This window comes from Zonotrichia leucophrys, chromosome 10 (assembly GCF_028769735.1).
Source record: "Zonotrichia leucophrys gambelii isolate GWCS_2022_RI chromosome 10, RI_Zleu_2.0, whole genome shotgun sequence".
In the NCBI taxonomy this organism is placed as follows: domain Eukaryota; kingdom Metazoa; phylum Chordata; class Aves; order Passeriformes; family Passerellidae; genus Zonotrichia; species Zonotrichia leucophrys.
Window position 1 is genome coordinate 4,324,813 of NC_088180.1, and position 18,228 is coordinate 4,343,040.

Consider the following 18,228-nt stretch of genomic DNA (forward strand, 5'->3'; position numbering starts at 1 on the left):
TCTGAAGTTTTTCCCCCAGCTGGACAAGGGAAAGCAGCAAGCTCTGCTCTTGCCTGAATGAGTCTGGCATTGAACAAGTCTGCCACACATGAGTGTGTGCAGGGGTAGTGTTCGTACATTCTCAGCTGAGAGGAGGAGAGGGATAAAGCTCCTGTTGCAAAAGTGGCATTGAGTCCTGTGCCAGCCTTCACCAAGCACCTCACAGGCACCAGGCAGGACTCAATTCCCAGTACACACTGCAGAACTAAGCACTCCTTGGGCTTCCAGCACCCCGAGAATGCCCCATCCTTGGGAAGCGTGCTTGGTGCAGTAGCCTTGCACTCTGTGAAGTGTTTTTGCCCTTCGAGTGCAGTATCCATTTTGAAAGCTTAAATCCAGCATTTATCCTGATAGCTTTGTTCCCCCCTGTACAGTAACACCTTCAGCATTGAAAAGTGGTGCACTGAGGATACATTACAGACACTGAGGAAACATAAGTTAAATTTAGAACTTGTGCTGATAAGTGCTGTGGTTATAAAAGCTGGCACAGGACCCTGCAGAGCAGGGAGGATGCATTTCTCCAGATGCTTTCTCTCCCTCTTTGGTTTTGCATCCTCCCATGGCTGCTGAATTGAGCAGTGACCTAGTGAAACCTTTAGCTGCCACTTAGCGGAACAAAGTCACTGTCGCTTAAGTCTGCCCTCCTCAGCCGGGGCTCAGTCACAAGAAGGGCTGTGCAGCCTTTCTCTAAAGACAAAGCGCTTCTCACGTCTATCAGTGCATTGAAAGCTTTCCCATTCACACTTACGTTAGCATTCTTATCCTGGCGAGGTTAAAGTTCACCACTTTCCCAAGAAGTTCCTCCACGGACTGTTCTCGGCTTAAAAATTCAGAACAATCCTTCTTTGGATGCAGCTGTTGAGCATTTGTGTCCTTGCAGAGTGGAAGGGAATGCTCTGAACCCCACTACAGGCTCCCTGCACTGAGTGTGAGCGTTACCCAGTCCTGTTACAAAACGAGCACTGTGTACACAATAAAATTTGTCATTTTGTACGAGATTTTCCGTTGCAAATATTGATCCGACCACCACCCAATGCTCGCTTGTTTAGGCTGGGTCTGAGATTAAACAATCACCAAAATGCTGAGTGTGCCATGAAGATTTTCAGCTCAGTGTCAGAGTGGATTACAAGCTCCCCACGATGATTGGGGGAAGTTGAGGGGTGAGGTGCGACTTCTCCAGTGATACCTTTGCTTCACGAAGCCACTGATTTATTCAAGAGTTTAGCCTGGGCTGCTTGAACAATCCAAGTGTGTAATCCGACACGCAGGAAATTTCATTCAAGTTCAGGCTGGAATGTCTTGGGCGGTGCTGTGCGTCCATTTACCCTGAGGCAGAGGCAAATGCCTGCATTTCAGTAAAGAGAATTTCAAAGCACCACTTTCACAGCTGTAGCTCATTCAGCGTTGCACCCATTAACGCACTGGTTACTTCTCTTTATGTCTGCCCTGATTTGGTGTTCCATTGAATTCTGGTAAGGGCAGCAAAACTGGGATAGGAGTGCTGGTTTAAGCTTCCAAATCTGGTTAACAATGGCTCTTTTAGATCTGGTAAGTAAAATTCCTCCTGCTTTCAAACATCCTCTTAGGATGTCTGTTCCCACTTCACCTCTGCCCCCAGCTGGTTTTGTACCCTCGGTCCTCAGGATGATATGTGGAATCCCTGGTTATAAACTCGAAGCTCTGCTCCAAGCTGAGTTCTGTTGCCTGGTGATTTTGGATGATACTCTCTCCTTGGAAATTTCAGGGATGTCAGCTCTGATTTCTGCCGATTTTGCTGGGAGTTCACAGTGATTTCTGTTAGAGTTTCCTATCTGAAAGTGAAATTCAGTCTGTGTTTTCAGTCAGAATAGAACCAACTCAGTAAATGTGCCTTTTGGGCTAGTGTGTGGGACAGAATGGCTGCAGCCTCATGTCACCCAGCAGTGATAGGCTGCAAATGTGCTCCTAATGGTGCCCCTGCAGCTTTATCCCAGATCAGGTGTCAGCCGTCCTTTAGCAGCTGGTAGAAGGACAAGTTGAGCCCCATAGCACGTGGAACTGGCTAATTTGATGGAAATATGATTATCCAGCTATTCCAGAAACAGATCAGATTTGCACTGTGCGGGATCCAGGAGTGCACAAATCTGGAGATGACTGTGGCTCTGAGCAAAATGTGAGCTGGCTGCTGAATTTAGGTAATTGCTAACAAAGAGTAGATGATGGCTAACAGTTTGAGTAGTTCTTTGCTCTCTCAAGTGAGTGCAGCATTGGCATTTTGTTAATATCATAATCACAGGCAGGACACTAATTCCTCTTCCAGAATCTCATTCTCCATACAAACATTCTTTCCCTACAAAACCCAGCCCATCAGCCCTGGTAGTCCCTTAGCAGCCATTTATTTTCCAGAAGGCAGATAAGACTCAGCATCACAACTTTGTTTCCTGTCTTGCTCACTAGCTCTGAGTGTAGCTCCTGTGTAAGGACATGGGAAGTTCTGGTATTTGTGTGGCTGCTGGCTGCTCTTGTGTCCAATGCCCCAGCTCTGCTGAAGAACAAGAAAGCCAGGGGAAAGAGATGGTGCTGAGCAGTCCAGGCTGCAGTTCAGGCCTCTACAGTTTGTCCTGTCCCTTGCAGAGCTGTTCCCACTCCACACTGGAGGTGAGCAGTGACTTTTCATACCGTGTTTGGATAGCCCTGATGTAGAGTCCCCTGTGCTGCACAGTTGAGCCACAGCACAGTGATGCTGCCAGGGGTCTGTGGTACCCCAGAGTGTGTGAGTTACCCACCAGAGCTGAGCTGGGTGTTCCTCAATGCCCACCCAGGCTCCTGTCAAACACCCACCACCTGGTGCTTGGCTGAAATGATCTCCTCTTGGATCCATGTGCTTCCACTTCAGCTGCACTCAGTAATCAGTGAGGGATGAGCTGCAACTGGGAGAAATTACCTCTGGAGAGGAGACTCAGACCACGAGTTCAGCTCTTGAGACAGGAAGGAAGCCAAGGTAAGAGTTTCCACTGTTTATGCCCATGATCTGTTACCACTCTGGCTGATGTGTGCTGGGCTTGTTCACACTACAGAGCTCAAGCCAAGGGTCCTGGGGCAGGTGGCAAACACTTCAAACCTTGATCAGTCACTGTGCTCCTGCTGTTGCTACATGCCCACCTGGGAAGAGGTTGATTTCTTCCTCTTAGCTGCCTGGTTGTTGGAAATGCTGGAAGCTGCTTGGCTCTGTGGATCACTGAGCTTGGCAGGAGGCCTGCCTGTGTTGGTTGTCCAAGAGCTGGGTCTGTTGGATCTCTGTTTCTAGTCTGATATTACTTTGTTGTTACTACTGGCTTGTGGGCTCTTAATATGCAGAAATCTGTTCTGTGCAGAGATGGAGCTCACCCTACACTTGCAGACATTTCCTGATTATGTGTGGTTGTCATTGGTTAAATGTTATTTCATACAGGTTTTCCTGTTCTTCTCCTTAATTGGTAATAAATGGTAAAAGAAAACAATACACATTTTGACTTTAGTATAAGAATGCCACTGGAAAGGGCCCATTTCAGCTTCCCACCTTAGCTGAAAATTGAATAACAACTTGATTGTGCCAGTTTTATTGCGCAAATGTTACCAAACTGGAGAGGAAATGTTAATAAGGGCAATGTTATTAAGGCAGTAACCTACAACTGACCTTCCTGCTTTTCCTACTGATGGGGGTGGGTAGATGGATGACACCTAAAATGTGGCTGTTCTCAGAGGGTGTGGGTATTCCTTGATATCTCTGTTCTATTTGTGACAAGTGCTGCCATGCAGATAGGGCTAACTGAAGCATTTGGCTGATAAGTAGTTCCAAGCCATATCTAAACAATGTGAAGCAGAGGATTCATGAGAAAACACTGCTGCTGCTTTTTCATTTCCTGAACAGTCTGGAGTTACCATGTGGAATCCAAATGCTGTGACACTGGGGAGATTTTGAACTACCTATAGCCTCTTGCCATTCAATAGTGGTTACTTGATAGAAGAAGAGATTGGTAGAAAGGAAATTGGTATCCTGACTTTAACAGCAAAAATATGGAATGATTTGATGGGAGAGAAAGAGCAGCCACCATTGTACCAGCTGTCTGTTGGTGATGCAGGCCATGAGGTCCATGGAAGCAAAGATGATCCACAGTTGGGTCTCAGGGCAGTCCAGACTAGGCCCTGCAGTGCCTTGTGTGAAATTGGGCCCCCAGGGAAATGAGCAGTCCTAGAAAATCTGTGTGTCCCACATCAGTAGGGATGGTGCATCTGAGTGGTTTGGGGGTTTTTTTCTGTTTAATTAAGATAATCTGCAAAATATCTATCTAAATTTATTTATTTATTGGTTCATTACAGTCTTCTTTGTGGAAGATTGAGTGTTCAAGAAGTGAATACATTAAATCTCTTGTGCCTTTGGTTTCCTCTCCTGCTGTAGCTAGGAAGGGATGCTGTGGTTGTTGGGCAGCCTCCACTGGTGCTGTCCTTGGTGTCACCTGAGCTGTGTCACAGAGGCCTCTCCTTCCCCTTCAGCCTGGGCAGTGCTGCTGTCACTCTGCTGCCTTCAGTGCCATCCCAGCCCTGTGCTGGTGCCAGGGGCTCAGGGCCCTCCAGCCCTGCTGTGGATGTGCTGGGGGAGCTGGGGAGAAGGACGAGGGCCTGTGCAAAGCGCTGCTGGCAGCCAAAGGGAAAGGCCTGGAACTTCTGTTCCATCCTGGAAGGCAGAATTCAGATAAGATACTGCAAGTGCCTCTGACCTTCACTGTGTTTCATTTAAGAAGAGATTGCAGTGACCATTACACCTTTTCCTTTTGTCCTGATTTCTCTTGTCCTTTTTGTGTGTCTGAGCTAACAGTCCCTCTCTCCTCCATGCCTTTCAGGTAGCAATAGGATTAATTTTCAGTGTCTTGATCCAGTTTTAAGGCCTGAAACCTTGGCAAATGGTCATTCTGCCCCCAGAAATAGTTTGCTCTGATTCAAATTAAGTCACCGGGTTTAAAATTTTTAAACTATCTTGAAATACTGAAAAGGGAAGAATGGCAGAAACTATCCATCAATCCTTGTACAGTACAGTAACAGCTGGAAACATTCTTAAATATTAAACTAGAAAGACTGATAGAGCTGAAATCTGTGAAATACAATGAACCTGCACAGTGCAACACCTCTGAAGAGGTTTTGTTGCAGAATGAGCACATTAGGGGTGGCTGGAAAGGGCCCAGGGTGTCCCTGTGGTGCAGTCACAGAGGTGCAGAGGCTGAGGCGGCACAGGGAGCCAGGGCAGCCTGGGCAGGAGGGGCTGAGCAGTGAAGGGAGGGGAGGCTGCCCTGCTGCCATTGCAGGGGAGGTGACTGGCAATTCTCTGGGGTCAGAGGAGAGGAATCAGGGCAGTGCAGCACTGCTGGAGGCTTGGCTTAGCTGCTGTTTGTGTTGTTGGATTTTTAAACTTCATAATCCCAGAGAGGTGTTAGGGAAACCTTCCAGCCAAGGCCAAAGCAAGCCTTGGGCCCATCATCTGTCCCACAAAGCAGAGCAAAGCAGAGCCCATGGCTAGCATGGATTCCATTGTGCAGGAGATGGTTGTGATGGGGAGTGCCTCAAGTTTTCCTACTGGGGATGTGTCCTGGTCCTTCAGGTGCTCCTCTCTGGGTGCATTTGCTGTTTTTTGTATTTTCATCCATGACTGATAAACCATCCTCTGTCAAAAATGCCAGCATGGCCTGTGCATGGGGAGAAGGGGTTCCATGGCAGAGAACATGGTTGCCATGACCATAAGGGTGGCTCCCAGGCTGCCTGGGGACAGTTCTCCAGCCTGCAGAAACTGCACTTGCTTCTGTGAGCTTTCCCTATGCACGGCTGAGATCTGGGCAGGATTTTCCTCCCAGGATCACCAAGCTTTGAAACACTGCTGGCAGCACAGTGTGCTGAGTGCCAAAACATGCAAGTCCTAATCTCTCAGGAGGTTTTTCAGAGAGTGTAGGCCAGGAGAACAATGGGATGAAGCAGGAGCAAGGGAGAGAAAAGCATGGTCAGTTGGTTATTTCCTGACTGGTGGTTGTAGAAAACATTATTATTGGGATGCTCTTGGTCAGCTGAAGCAGACCTTGTGTGCTGATTGTTTTCAGTAATAGAATATTTGTAAAGTCTGAGGACTGGGGCTCCTTTTCATCAAAGCTTCTCAAGGTAGGAGCCTGGCACGAAGCCCCTCTGGCCGTTCCTTTCTGCTGTCCACCAGCCGTCCTCGTTCTCCGCAATGACAACCACGGTGTCCCCCTCACTGATGTCCAGCTCATCCACGTTCTGAAAGGAGACAGGGAGACAAATGGGACAGCCTGACAGCACAGGGGCCCAAGAAGTATCTGGGTTTTTTTTTTTAATCCTGCTCTTCATCAACAGTCCTGGTTCTGAGACACCACACAGTGAGGGATTAAGCATTTTGGCTCAGATTTCCCCAGCCTCCAGGGTGCCTCCTCCTGCACAACCTGATGGTTTTATCACTGGGGAAGTCCAGAAAGGGTTAAACACCACTCTCCTAAAGCAGCTCACCATGACCTGCATAGTCTGCAGGTGTTGCTAAATAGAGCACAGCTTAATTCCTAAGGGGGATAACAGTGCCTCTGCTAATCCATGCCTGAAATAGGTCTCAGTTCTTTTAGCAGGGGACAGCAGTGACCAGTGGGGGACAGTGACTCTGGGACAGCAGTGACTTTCATCCCCTGACAAATGCAGTAGTTGCAAATAAGCTCTCCCTGAGCTCCCAGGCAGCCATCAGTGTTCAGTGGTGCTGTCCTATTTTCCATAGGAAACCACTTTGCTGCCCACAGTGTAGTAAATAGAAAACAGCAAAAGGGAGGCTTCCAGAGATGTTTGAGGTGTCAGCTAAAACTGAATTTAATGCACCTGAGTTGGTAAGAATGGACTCAAAAAATGAGAGGCCTCAATGTACAATATACTAAAGGTAGTAACAGGCTCTTTTCTCAGCAGGGAATATCCCTGTGTGGCAGTTTTAAGGGACTCCTGGAGAAATGAGGTGATCCAGTAGTGTCCTTAGGGAAACTTCCATTAACAGTGAGGTGCTTTCAACTGTGCTTGCATGAAATTTCATGTAAATAATAAAAGAAAGTTTAAAATTAAGCAAAAAAAAAAAAAAAAAGGTGCTGGAATACTGCTGTACCTAAGGAAAAGTGCTCCTTTTGAGCTTTTTCTCTCTCTGTTTTCATTATTTATCTGGCATTTATCTATTTTGTCACTGTCACATTTCCTCAATGTTGGCTGTTGGTGGCAGGTCCTTTGGTGTGAGGCTCTCTGCATTGAGACATAAAACATCCTGGATGCTGTTTCTTCTGCTGATCTAAAGCTAATAAAAGGAACCTTTAAACTGACATGTAAAACAGGAGGGGTTGGAGTCCAGGTTCTGGAGTCCATTTGAATTAGCAAATATTTATAACCAGTCCATTCACAACCTTTTACTAATGGTATTCTGCCTAGTTAGGACTGGAGTCAGGGAGAGTTCAATACCCCAGTTCAGGATGTAATTGTTCTCTTTAAGCTGGCAGAGGAACCACATCCACTGTCATTCTGCAGCTTGCACCATGGAAGTACAGGAAGGAATGTCCTTGATTCAGGAACTCCTGCTCCAGTGGAGAACCTAAACTGGAGCAGGACATGTCCCTGGCTGTGAGATGACAGTAACATCTCCTTCACAGAATTTATACTTTCAGGATGTTTCAATCAGCATCAATTATTTTAAATGTGATTCTCTGGAGTGTTTATTTTGAAGCCTTTTTTACCTGGGCTGTGTAGTCATAAAGCACTCTGTAGTCCTGTGATGATGTGATCTCAGCTTGTTCACTTACAAAGATGGATGCATAGACTCCTTCTGTTCTCTCTGCAAGGGGGGGGAAATAAGGAAGAAATACCCAGCACAGAAACAAAGAGTTCAGTTGCTTATAAAAGCATGGGATCATATGCAAGAGTTCACAAATACAAGGCTTTCTGTTCTCTCTCTGCCTGGAGATGCACACATATAGAAAAGCTGCTGTGAGCTGTAGGTAAATCTTGCACAAAAACTGTCCCCCATTGATGGGATGACAATGCACCCATTGAACTTTGTGGGAGGTCAGAAACGAGCTTCAGCCTCAGGTTGGGAAAAAGGTTTCCCCTGCTAAAACACAATCCAAGTCATCCAAGGAGGGAAACACTGATTAAAATGGTTTAACAAGTTGCTACTGGGGGTATAAAATTCTGGCAGTTCCCTGGCTCACATAAGACTTTCCTTTTCCCCTTGAGAAAAACGGAAAATACTGTGCCAATGGGTCACCAGACATTTTCCAGGGGTTTATATAGTTCTCACATAGCTATTTGTCATGGACATCACTTTTTTTTGCAGATGTTTTGTTTTAATACAGCTTGTTGTAATTAGGGAAATTTCTCATTTCTTCCCAGCATCTGTCTGGGGGCTTCCCCTGCTGAGCACCAAGTGCAGCAAGAGAGCCTGGGCTGTATTTCTGGGTGCCCAAGCAGGCAGGGCTGGCAGAGGCAGTTCATTTTAAACCTGTTGGAAAACAACTTTTCTTTTGGTAACAACTACAGTTAAAATGCTTTTGTTTACTATCCAATCAATAAAAATGTCATAAACTGTTACCTTTTACATAGTCAAAATACTGTGTTTTAAATATCATCTGATAAATTCCTAGTTATAAGGATTACAAGACAGCAGTGGAACTGTGAGGTGAGATGGATATTTGTATTAACACACCACGTGCTTGGTGTGTTAAAAATTGTATTTATTCTGTGGGGGTTTTAGTGGTAGTTGTGGTACACAAGGAGAAAACTAATATCTATGTCAGACTGCTGCTCTGAATGTACAGGCACCCCCTGCTCAGATGGAGGTTTTGAAGACTCTGTGGATTATTTGGCACTTTAAACCAGGAAATTCGTTAATACACATCCAAGCAAAATTAATTTCCAGACTACTCTTGCCTGCCAACATGTGAATATCTGCTGTAGACTTCTGCTCCATGTCAGAGCCTGGTTTAGCAACACAATCTAAAACAAACACATCTGGTAAACTGATTTCCTGCAGAGCATACCCAGAGGAGGGGCTGGAGGAGTGGCAGGTAATGTGTTGTTTTTGCTGCTCCCATGCAGTAGTCCAGAGAATCTGCAGAACCAAGAGAAGCCAAAACCAAAATGAGTGAACAGGCCTGGGTATGAGCATTCCTTCATCTCAGCTCTGACTCAGCCTTCCCTCCATCTGCTTCACAGAGTAGATGTCATCTCTTCCCATGGCCTTCTATTTTCTTTTATGCTATAGATATATTTATCTTCCATTAAAAATGTGTTTTTAAAAATGCAGCAGACTATTGAACCATCAGCCTTCACTAAATTGTGCATGAAATGCAGCAGATAATATTTTTTGTAGAGCTAAAGGCTCGTGGTGTGAAACTCCAATTATTCCACAATGTTAAAATGATGAAAATTGTCAGTTGCTTATAAGAGATTAACATCTCTTTGTGTTTAAGGAAAACCCTGATACAATTTAAAATACAGAGCTTTTGTAACAAGCTTTTCTAAATGCTGTGAGTTTAAGTGAATTTTTATTTTAATCTATCCCTAGTTATTTCCTATATCACAGCTGGGTACTGAAGACTAAGCAAAGTGAGAAAATGGGTTAGGATTCTCAAGCAGAGATAGAAATAGCATTGCATGCTTAAGGCATATTTAAAGGGTCTGATTTTTTAGCTAGTGAACATTCAGTTTTTCTGGAAAATGGATTTCCTCTCTCAAGAGTTCCTGAAAGACTCAGGCTGAGTCTCTCCAGGCTCCTTGCCCATGCTGCTCACAGTTGTGCTCTGAATGGCAGGACAATTGTCTTATGTAACTGCACAGGATGCAGCACTGAATTCATTATTAGAGAAGATCCAGTTTCCAACTGAAAAACAAAGCCTTGTGTGTAACCCTGAGCAGCTCCCTGGCAAGCCTGGACCACATTCCAAATGGGAGATCACTGCCTGCTCCTTGTCCTTGCCATGTCATAGGGCTTGTTAAATTTTAAATGTCTTCTGCTGCTTTAACTGTGATGCCCTCCCCACTGTGAATTTGCCATTTTAGTATAAAATATTTAAACCAATAGAGGCACCACGCTCTTCTGCTGTTATGACTGCATCCATGTTCTAACATTTACCAGCAGAAAGGGATCAGAATGAGGAAAATTTCCTCCCTGATCATTACAGTTTTTCCACCCTGTGTTTTCCCTTTTGGATCCAGACAGAGAGAGCAGCTTGTTGTTCTGCTCAGCTGAGTGGTGCTGTAAGCATGGAGGAATGGCCCCAAAGGAGGAATGGCCCCAAAGGAAGGCTCCTCCAGCCTCTGCTCCCAGCCACATTCACCTTCACCCTCCCTGGAACAAACTGGTTTTGTTGCTACGTGCCCTGACTCAATAGGAAAGAGGAAACTCTGGCTGCTCCCTCCCCACTGCTGGCCCAGTAATGATGAACTCATCCCCAGTCCCTCCTCCCACTGGGGCACACCAAGATCACTCTCACTGCATTTCAATACCTTCCCCTCTTCTCTCAAGTCACCCCTACTGCTACCTGCTGCCTCTTGCTACACTGGAGGAAGCAATGGCTTCCCAGGGGTGTTCTGTGCCCAGGCAGGGCTGCTGCTGTGGGAAGGGACCTTGGCCTCACCTCTTGATCATGCCACAGGCCGGGCTGGGGCTGGGGCTGCTGCTGCGCTCCCGGCTGTAGTAGCTCTCGTAGCCTATGGCATCTGCACAGGGCAAGAAAAACAGATGTTCAAACAGGAACCACTGAGAAAACTGTTTGCTCCCTGCCACAATGTGCCCTGGGGCTGCTGGAGCAAATGCAGGGCAGCACCTGCCTGCCCTCACCTGCTATAGATGGATAATGAGATGATTGGCTCTCACAGTTAAAAGATAACTCTTTGTGAATATTAGGAGAAGCTTTAGTGATGTATAGTTATGTTATTGTAGTTTAGATGTCCTCTGTTCTCCCCACAGTTCCCTTTCCCCCCTGTATTGCTGCCATCAGACAGCCAGGGCTGTCTAGGACAGGTGAAGGAAGGCTGCACAGGTGTCCCGTGCATGGGGCAGGTGGGAATGGAAAAGCTTGGGGGTGCTTCGGGGGTGAGGCATGGCTACACCTGAGCTCCAATCCAGGTACAAAGCAGTTTCCACTGATAAATGGCACAGAAGAGCTGACTGACAGACTCTGGGAGGGGCCAGGGCTGGCTGATGCCACCCCCAGGGGTATAAAAGACTGAGCATCCATCTTGAAAAGAACGGGCTATGTGGTATCCATGAGGGGCAGTTCCCAGCACTGCAGCTTTTTCCTAATGTAGTCCTTTGTTGTATTTTTTTAAGGTTTAATAAACCTCTTTAAATTTTCAGAGTGAGCAGTTGTCTGTCACACCTGGAATGAAGCTGGAGCAGCTCAGGGGAACCTGGGGGTTTGACAGAGCCATCCCAGTGCTGTGAACAGCCATGGCCCTGGTGGCCAGGCACCCTCGGCCTGAGGCCCATTCCAGGAGCTGTGACTGCTCTAATGAGGAAGGCAGTTTCCTCCATGGCTGTTTCTTCTGTGGCCTCAAAGCTGAGGATTTAAGGTGGCAGAGTATGGTCACTGAGTGCCCTAAACCGTGTTCATGACAGAATTTGCAGCAGTGCATTTTGTTTCTTCTTTCCTCAGTCAGGAATTTTTGCCAGAGCTGGGGATGTTTCTGTGTGTTATTGCCTGCAGCAATAACGAGCAATTTCCTGATGTTTGCTTGTGTGTTTCCCCACCTTTCATACCGCCCCCATCCGCCTCCTGAGAGCTTATTTGCTGTTTACCCAGAGATATTTGGGTTTTATTCTCTCAAACACATTTAGGTTGCAGTTCCTTCGCCCTCCCCTATGGTGTCGTTAAGGGTGAAATTCAGACCATTTCCAAGTGTAACTTTACAGATGAAATAGTTACAGATGGATTTCTTTGTCAGCTCAGAGCTCCCAGTGCATTTTTACAGCTGGTGGCCACACAGCCTGCTCCAGTGAGAGCCAAGCAAACACGAGTGAAGCCTGTGATAGTGTTTTATCTCAGCCTGATAGCAGCACGTTAACAAAGACATCAGACTGGGGCTAAAGGTTCTGTTGACATTCTCACACTGCGTCAGCCAGGATACTGAGCAGAACAGGCACACAGACCTGGAGTGTGAAGAATCCCTACAAATGACACTCACAGTAATTAGGGAGTTTTCTGATCAATTTAAGGGTCTCCTGTTGCCCTTGTGCATTGTCACCTTGGTGCAGTTTCCAGCCTAGAGGGCACTGTAAGACTGGGTAGAAAAGGAAGCAAGCAAGACCATCAGGAAGGTTTGGTCAGGGTGAAGGTCTGCTGCCACACAATGCAAATGACACCTGGGTTTCCTCCTGCCTTTTGCAAATAATAGCACAGATCAGCAGCTCACCATGTGCTACAGTGCACACTCATTAGCCAGAGCTGTGGAGAAATGAGGATATTGCTTCCAGAACATTTTCTGTCCTTTTCTAGAAGGTGACAAAAATAAACAACAAAAAACCAAGTCAGGTTTTTCTTTGCCTTTCATAAAGCTCTCAAGGGTTTTTTTCCACCTAGTTCTTATTAGAAATGACTCTGACATGGCCAAGAGCTTTTTGTAGAAATTTCCTAGGTGACTGGAGAATGGCAAATCTTAAATAGGAAAAAAACCCAAAAACCTAAACCAAGAAGCACCAGCTAAGAATTACACATTTCTTAGTATACAGAAGTGGTTTTACACTGTTGCAAGGCACAGTTCTCCTTTCTGACACTGAAAATGTAATTTTTCCTGGGTAAATTCTCCTTATCAGTGAATTTAAATCCCCTATGTGAAGAAGAATAAACTATGGCAGCAAAATGGCATCCAATGCACCAGTATCTATATACTAGTTTTAAAAATTCCCAAAATCCAAATTTTCATCCACTGTAAGTAATGGCACAAAAGCTGAGTGAAAAGCAGGCCTCAGATAGCTCAGTGCTGAGTTAGTGGCAGCACCCAGCTCTGCTGATGAAGGGCCTGGGGTGCAATCCCTGTCAGCTTTGAGCTCTGCAGTGAAATCAAAGGGGTGGAACTTGTTCTTGTAGGAGATAATTATCCCCAGGGACCAGGCCCTGATTTTGTATCTGTACAACTCCTAGCATGAAGGGTTCTATGGAACTGTCTTGTGCTGCCTGTTGAAGTACAGGTGTGGTTTGTGTCTGGCCATGTGACACATCAGACAACTCCTTTCCTGCAGGGTGTTTGGAGAACTCCTGCCCTGCAGCAGCAGGTTTTCTCTCTCCACCTGCTCTTGCCCCATGCTGGGTCAATCTCCATTTCAGACCAGAGGTTTTGAGCACTGAAGTCAAGGAAAAAGCAGCTTTGGCTTGAATGGGCAGAGCCTGTGAACCTGACAGCAGTTCTGGGTGCTGGGACAAAGCCAATTTCATTCAGAATTTCTCCCAGCCAAAGTCGTGGCTTATGCAAACTTCGTGAGAGCAGAAGATTTGTTATTCCCCATTGGGCATGTGGAACAGAATAGAAAATAGAAAACTTCTCTGTGCTGCAAATGAGGAGGCAGCACCTCTGCCAAGGGGACACTGGGGTGCAGTTACTGGTGAGGTGGCTCTGTCTTGTCACACTGCAGGAAGCTGAAGTTGCCATTCCTGCAAGGCAATTTGCCACCTCCTTAGCAGTGTCAATTCAGCTGTACTGTGAAATGAGCCTGGCTGCAAAGCCAAAACAAGTTTTTTCTTCCTTGGAGGGTTATTTTTAAGCTGGATCATTCTGCTATCCCACTTAGAGCATCACTCAGGCAGCGATGGCAGCACAGTGTGGGGGAAGTGAGCCATGGCAGGTGGGAATGAAAAGTTGGAGCAGGAATTCCTCCAGCTGGTTTCACCTCCAAAGGACGTGTACTGCACAAGCATCTGACAAGATCAGTAGGAATAATTACCTGGAGGTTGTGTTCCTGTCATTTTTGTCTTAATGAAGTAGTCTATGTCTGACTCTACAACACAGTTCTCCAAGCTGACCCGAACCTCTTCATACATCTACAAAACAGAATCCAAGAGTTTAATTTCACTTTTAACATTTCACGTTTAATTAACAAACAATGCTCTTGTAGTAATTGTCCCCTTCAGAAACACCTTATACTTGGTAGATGTCTGACCTGGCTGCTCTTCAGCCTGCCCCCTGTACCAATATTCTTGTAAACACCCCTGTTTGTGCTCTGGGTAGTCTTTAAAGAGAGCAGGACAAAGGCAGTCCAGAACTTTTCAACAGAGAAATTAAGAGCAGGAAACAATCATTCAAAAGTCAAATCTAGTGTATTCTTTACATCTTCCACTTTTGAGGCCATGACTGGGTGCCGTTTTTGAAATTGAGTCAGAGCCCAGGTACACTGAGCAGAGATTTGGGAGCATTCCCCAGCACAGCAAGGAGTGCCATCAGTGCCACCAGTGACACAGCCTGCCTGCAATGGAGACTTGCATCTGGATGGCATGGGGAGAGCAGGAGTGGGCATTTCCCTGCAGGGCAGGGCAGGCTGTACCTCGTCATCCTTCACACACTGCAGGGACAGCTGGTTGCAGTGCACCCACAGCGAGTTGCGCAGGATCGTGATGCGGTCGCACTCCTGCAGCTGGAAGACCTAAAACCAAACAGGAAACGTGAGGGAGCTTTGTGGCATTGAGTTCTTGGCTCTGCAGGCTGGGACAGGGCTGGGGATGCAAACCTGAGCTGAGGGCACCATGGTAAAGGGTGTTTTTTCAGTTGGTGGAGAAGCTACATCTACTGTTCATGCTCAAAAATTTGTTCTAATTGGTTGCACCAAATTAAAGTTCTATTTTAGAGACAAAAACAAAGCAGGGGAGAGGAATCCAGATCTGGATTTGACTGCTGCCTCTGCTGTTGAGGATTTCAGAGTCAGGATCCTGTCTGCCCATCACACTGAAATCTGGATGTTTAACAGACCAGTAGATTACTGGCATGAAAGGGTTGTATTTATGTTAGAGGTAGAGGCAAAACTCAAAACTATCCACCTCTGCCATCTAAAATGCCTCATCTGAAACTTTTCTCTTTTGAAAGTACTTGGGGCTCTCTGGAGTTGACTCTGCATATCAAAGGTTACTTTTGTGGTAAAGAGAAGGCAATTTTCTGTCTTCGGAGTTATTCCCTTCCTTCATCTGTCTGGCTTCCTCAAGTTGCTGCACTGCTTAGGGAGAAGGAAGGGGGCAGAGAGAGAAGTGTGAACCGATTTGGGGGAAGAGGCAGATAAGCTCTTTCTTTAAAAACTTGAAAAAAAACAAATCACCCTGATCTCTACGTTGTACTGTTAAAAGTAGAACAAAGTTTTGGTTTTCTATGAGGTGTGAAAATCTCAGATGCTTCCAGCCATCTGTCTCCATCTCTATTTGCTAGTAATTATGTCCAGAACACCACAAATGTACACAGCATTCAGCAGAACGCTCAGTTGGGTATGCTTCCTGCCATCTAATGACTTACCAACTAAAGAAACACAGAAAAAGGAATCTGTCAGGGGAGCAAGCTGCTGTGGGGACTGGTTTCTGAGAGTAAAGGTTTCAAAGAGAGCCTGCAAGGTGGAGAATGAGTATTTGGATGCTCGTTCTGAACAGAAAGCCTGTGGCCTCTGAGGCTGCTGAAACAGCACCAGAGCCAGCAGGGAATTTTCCAGATAAGTGGTGTCCTGTCAGGAAATGCAGTTAATCCAAGGAGGAACTGTATGACTCTGGCCTTTCAGGCCCTTGTCAGCGCCCAGAAAAGCCAGAAAAGCACAGCTGGGTGCTGTGTTTGACACATCCCTGGTGCTGCTGGAGAACCTGGGCAGTCCAGGACAACGTGGCACAGCCCCTGTGACAAAGGCCAGCCCAGAGCTGCCACTTGCCAGCCAGCACTTCCAGGCTGTGCTTGTCCAGCACTCAGTCACAGACCCAGGCAACCCCAGCACCTCCAGATTCCCCACTATGCAGGCACAAGTGTAGGATTTTAAGCTGCTTTTTGTACTAATTGCTAGTTAAAAAAAAACCCAAAGAGTATCACTTCTTCTCTCTACAAGCACTTTTAAAAGAAGGCACTAAAGATGCCTTTGCTTTTTGCGTGGCTGTTTGGATTAAGCAGTGGTCAGGTCACAAGCTCTGTGGGCTGACCAGGATTTAGCTATATGGGACAAAAAAGAGTGTGAGGTTGTAGAATGCTTCACTGGTTTGTTGGCTTTTTAAGAAGAGAGAAAATATGCATCTTTGGAAGACTAAGGCTTGGCATAATATCTGTGGAAATGTCTGTGCCAGTTGTGGGGCTTTTCAGTCCTCTCAGAGAGGGAATATTTAAGAGGAAGCAGAGAACTGGAAATGTATCCTCCTGGCATTTTATTTTATGTGGAAATAAAGCCTGCAACAAGTAAATATAGCAAAATCAGACTTTAGCAGATGGGCAAATGTACTTGAAGGATTACTGTGATCAAATGAGTGCCTGATTTGGATGCCAACCAGTTCCTGTAAATTGTTGTGCAAAACTTAATAACCAAGTGCAAATCTCCTTGTCCATCCTCAGTAAAATGGAGACAGAGACTTTTCTACCACTGCCTTTCAACAGAAAGATTATTTCATTGCAGAGGACAAATATTCTTGCAGGTGAATTGAAAGTGCTGTGAACATAGTGTCTGGGGTATGTACCAGCTCATATATTGCTCCACCTCTCCCACCTCTGCACTTATTCCCCTCCTTTGTTTTTACATAGCTGAGCTGACCAAGCAAGGAGAATGTCAGGGATACAGGAGCAGCTATGTCTAAATAAGCTGTAGTTTTTGCAGTAATTTTGCAAAGACATCTATTGGAATTCCACATAAAGCAAACAGCAAAACCCTTGGGATGGCATTTCAGGCCTTAAACTGAGATCTTCCAATGGGATAAAATAAAGAATGTGCAAACATCTCTGCAGAAGTCAATGTTTACCTCACAGGTTTTGATGTGTTCCTGCTCCCACTCTGTCCTGACCTTGTCCAGCTGCTCGATGTTCTGCTTGTAAATGTTCTCTGTAAATACAGACACAGAACACAAACCCAACAGTCAGGGAAAAAGTGCTACAGACTTTCTTTCCTTCTATTGGGCCTTTCCTGTGATTTCCTATGCTTCAGGCCTGTGGTTTGCTTGAGTATCACAAGAATATGTGAGTTTGGGACAGGTGGGGCACAATAATTATTGGGTTTTTTGTTTGTAGCTATGTAGTAGAGTAAGGATTCTCTCTGTGTGGTTTGCAGGTCAGGTATAAACTTCATGGTAGGGATAACACAATTCAGAGATGAAGAGCCTGGACCTTGCTTGGTCACTGAGCATCCTGAGGCTCTCTCATTCCCAGCCAGCAGAGCCATGTGATTTGGTGGAAGCTGTTCCATGGGGAGGGAGGCACAAGCCTGAGCTCCTGAGCCAGCTCAGGTCGTGCTGGCCTGTCCTGCTGGCCACACACACGTTTGTGGCTGGAGATCACTGCTGTGCTCATGCCCATGGGGATGGGGGATGGGATTTGGGCTCCCTCAGGGCAATTTGAGCTCTACTGTGCATTCAGACTTGCTTCAAGAAGAGCTTTTCTGCTCTGGGTGAAGTCCCTAAAGGAAGTCTTCTGTAAATTCTTTAATGCAAGCAGGACACTGGCATTTCCACAGAGGGGAGTGATTGCCAGTGACTGTCGGGTTGCTGCTCTTTAGAGGCTTCTTCATTAATATTTGGGTGGGTGCCTCTGGGAACCCTGGCAGCCTGGGTGATTTGGATGTGTTCTATCAAAATCCTGTGCTGGTAGATCTTTGCTGAGAAGACTCAGTTCAGCTGCAAACAGCATCACCTGCTTCATTTGCTGCATCTCTGCACTGCTTGGCTTTGTTCTGGCTCTGAAACAGGAAAAGAAACACCCCAAATTAACTTGTGACATATTTTTGCTTCTGCCCCAGTTTGTTGTGCTGCCTGCTCTCTTTTCCTCTCTAGGGGAAAGGCTCTAACTTACAAGAACTTCCTGGCTGTCCCCCCTTCATGCACAGCTCTGCTGAATGGAGAAGGGACCAGAATTTCCCAGGTGCAGCCACAGGTGCAATGACTTGAAGGGAAAGATTTCCAGTCAGACATCCCTGCCAGAGGAGCTCAGAGCCAGGGTGATCCAGCCTGAAGC

General features: G+C 46.2%; 1 protein-coding gene across 1 annotated transcript in view; it reads right to left on the bottom strand.

Moving 5' to 3' along the window:
- Positions 1 to 5,915: 5,915 nt before the first annotated feature.
- PSTPIP1 (proline-serine-threonine phosphatase interacting protein 1) overlaps positions 5,916 to 18,228 on the bottom strand; it is a 47,286-nt gene continuing 34,973 nt past the window's right edge. The window contains exons 8-15 of the mRNA XM_064722119.1: positions 17,908 to 17,953; positions 17,025 to 17,104; positions 14,606 to 14,704; positions 14,009 to 14,105; positions 10,707 to 10,788; positions 9,108 to 9,178; positions 7,806 to 7,903; positions 5,916 to 6,315 (exon numbers count right to left, since the gene is read on the bottom strand). Coding sequence (XP_064578189.1) covers positions 6,184 to 6,315; positions 7,806 to 7,903; positions 9,108 to 9,178; positions 10,707 to 10,788; positions 14,009 to 14,105; positions 14,606 to 14,704; positions 17,025 to 17,104; positions 17,908 to 17,953 — 705 coding nt within the window. The 3' untranslated portion in view covers positions 5,916 to 6,183. The remainder of the gene's footprint in view (positions 6,316 to 7,805; positions 7,904 to 9,107; positions 9,179 to 10,706; positions 10,789 to 14,008; positions 14,106 to 14,605; positions 14,705 to 17,024; positions 17,105 to 17,907; positions 17,954 to 18,228) is intronic.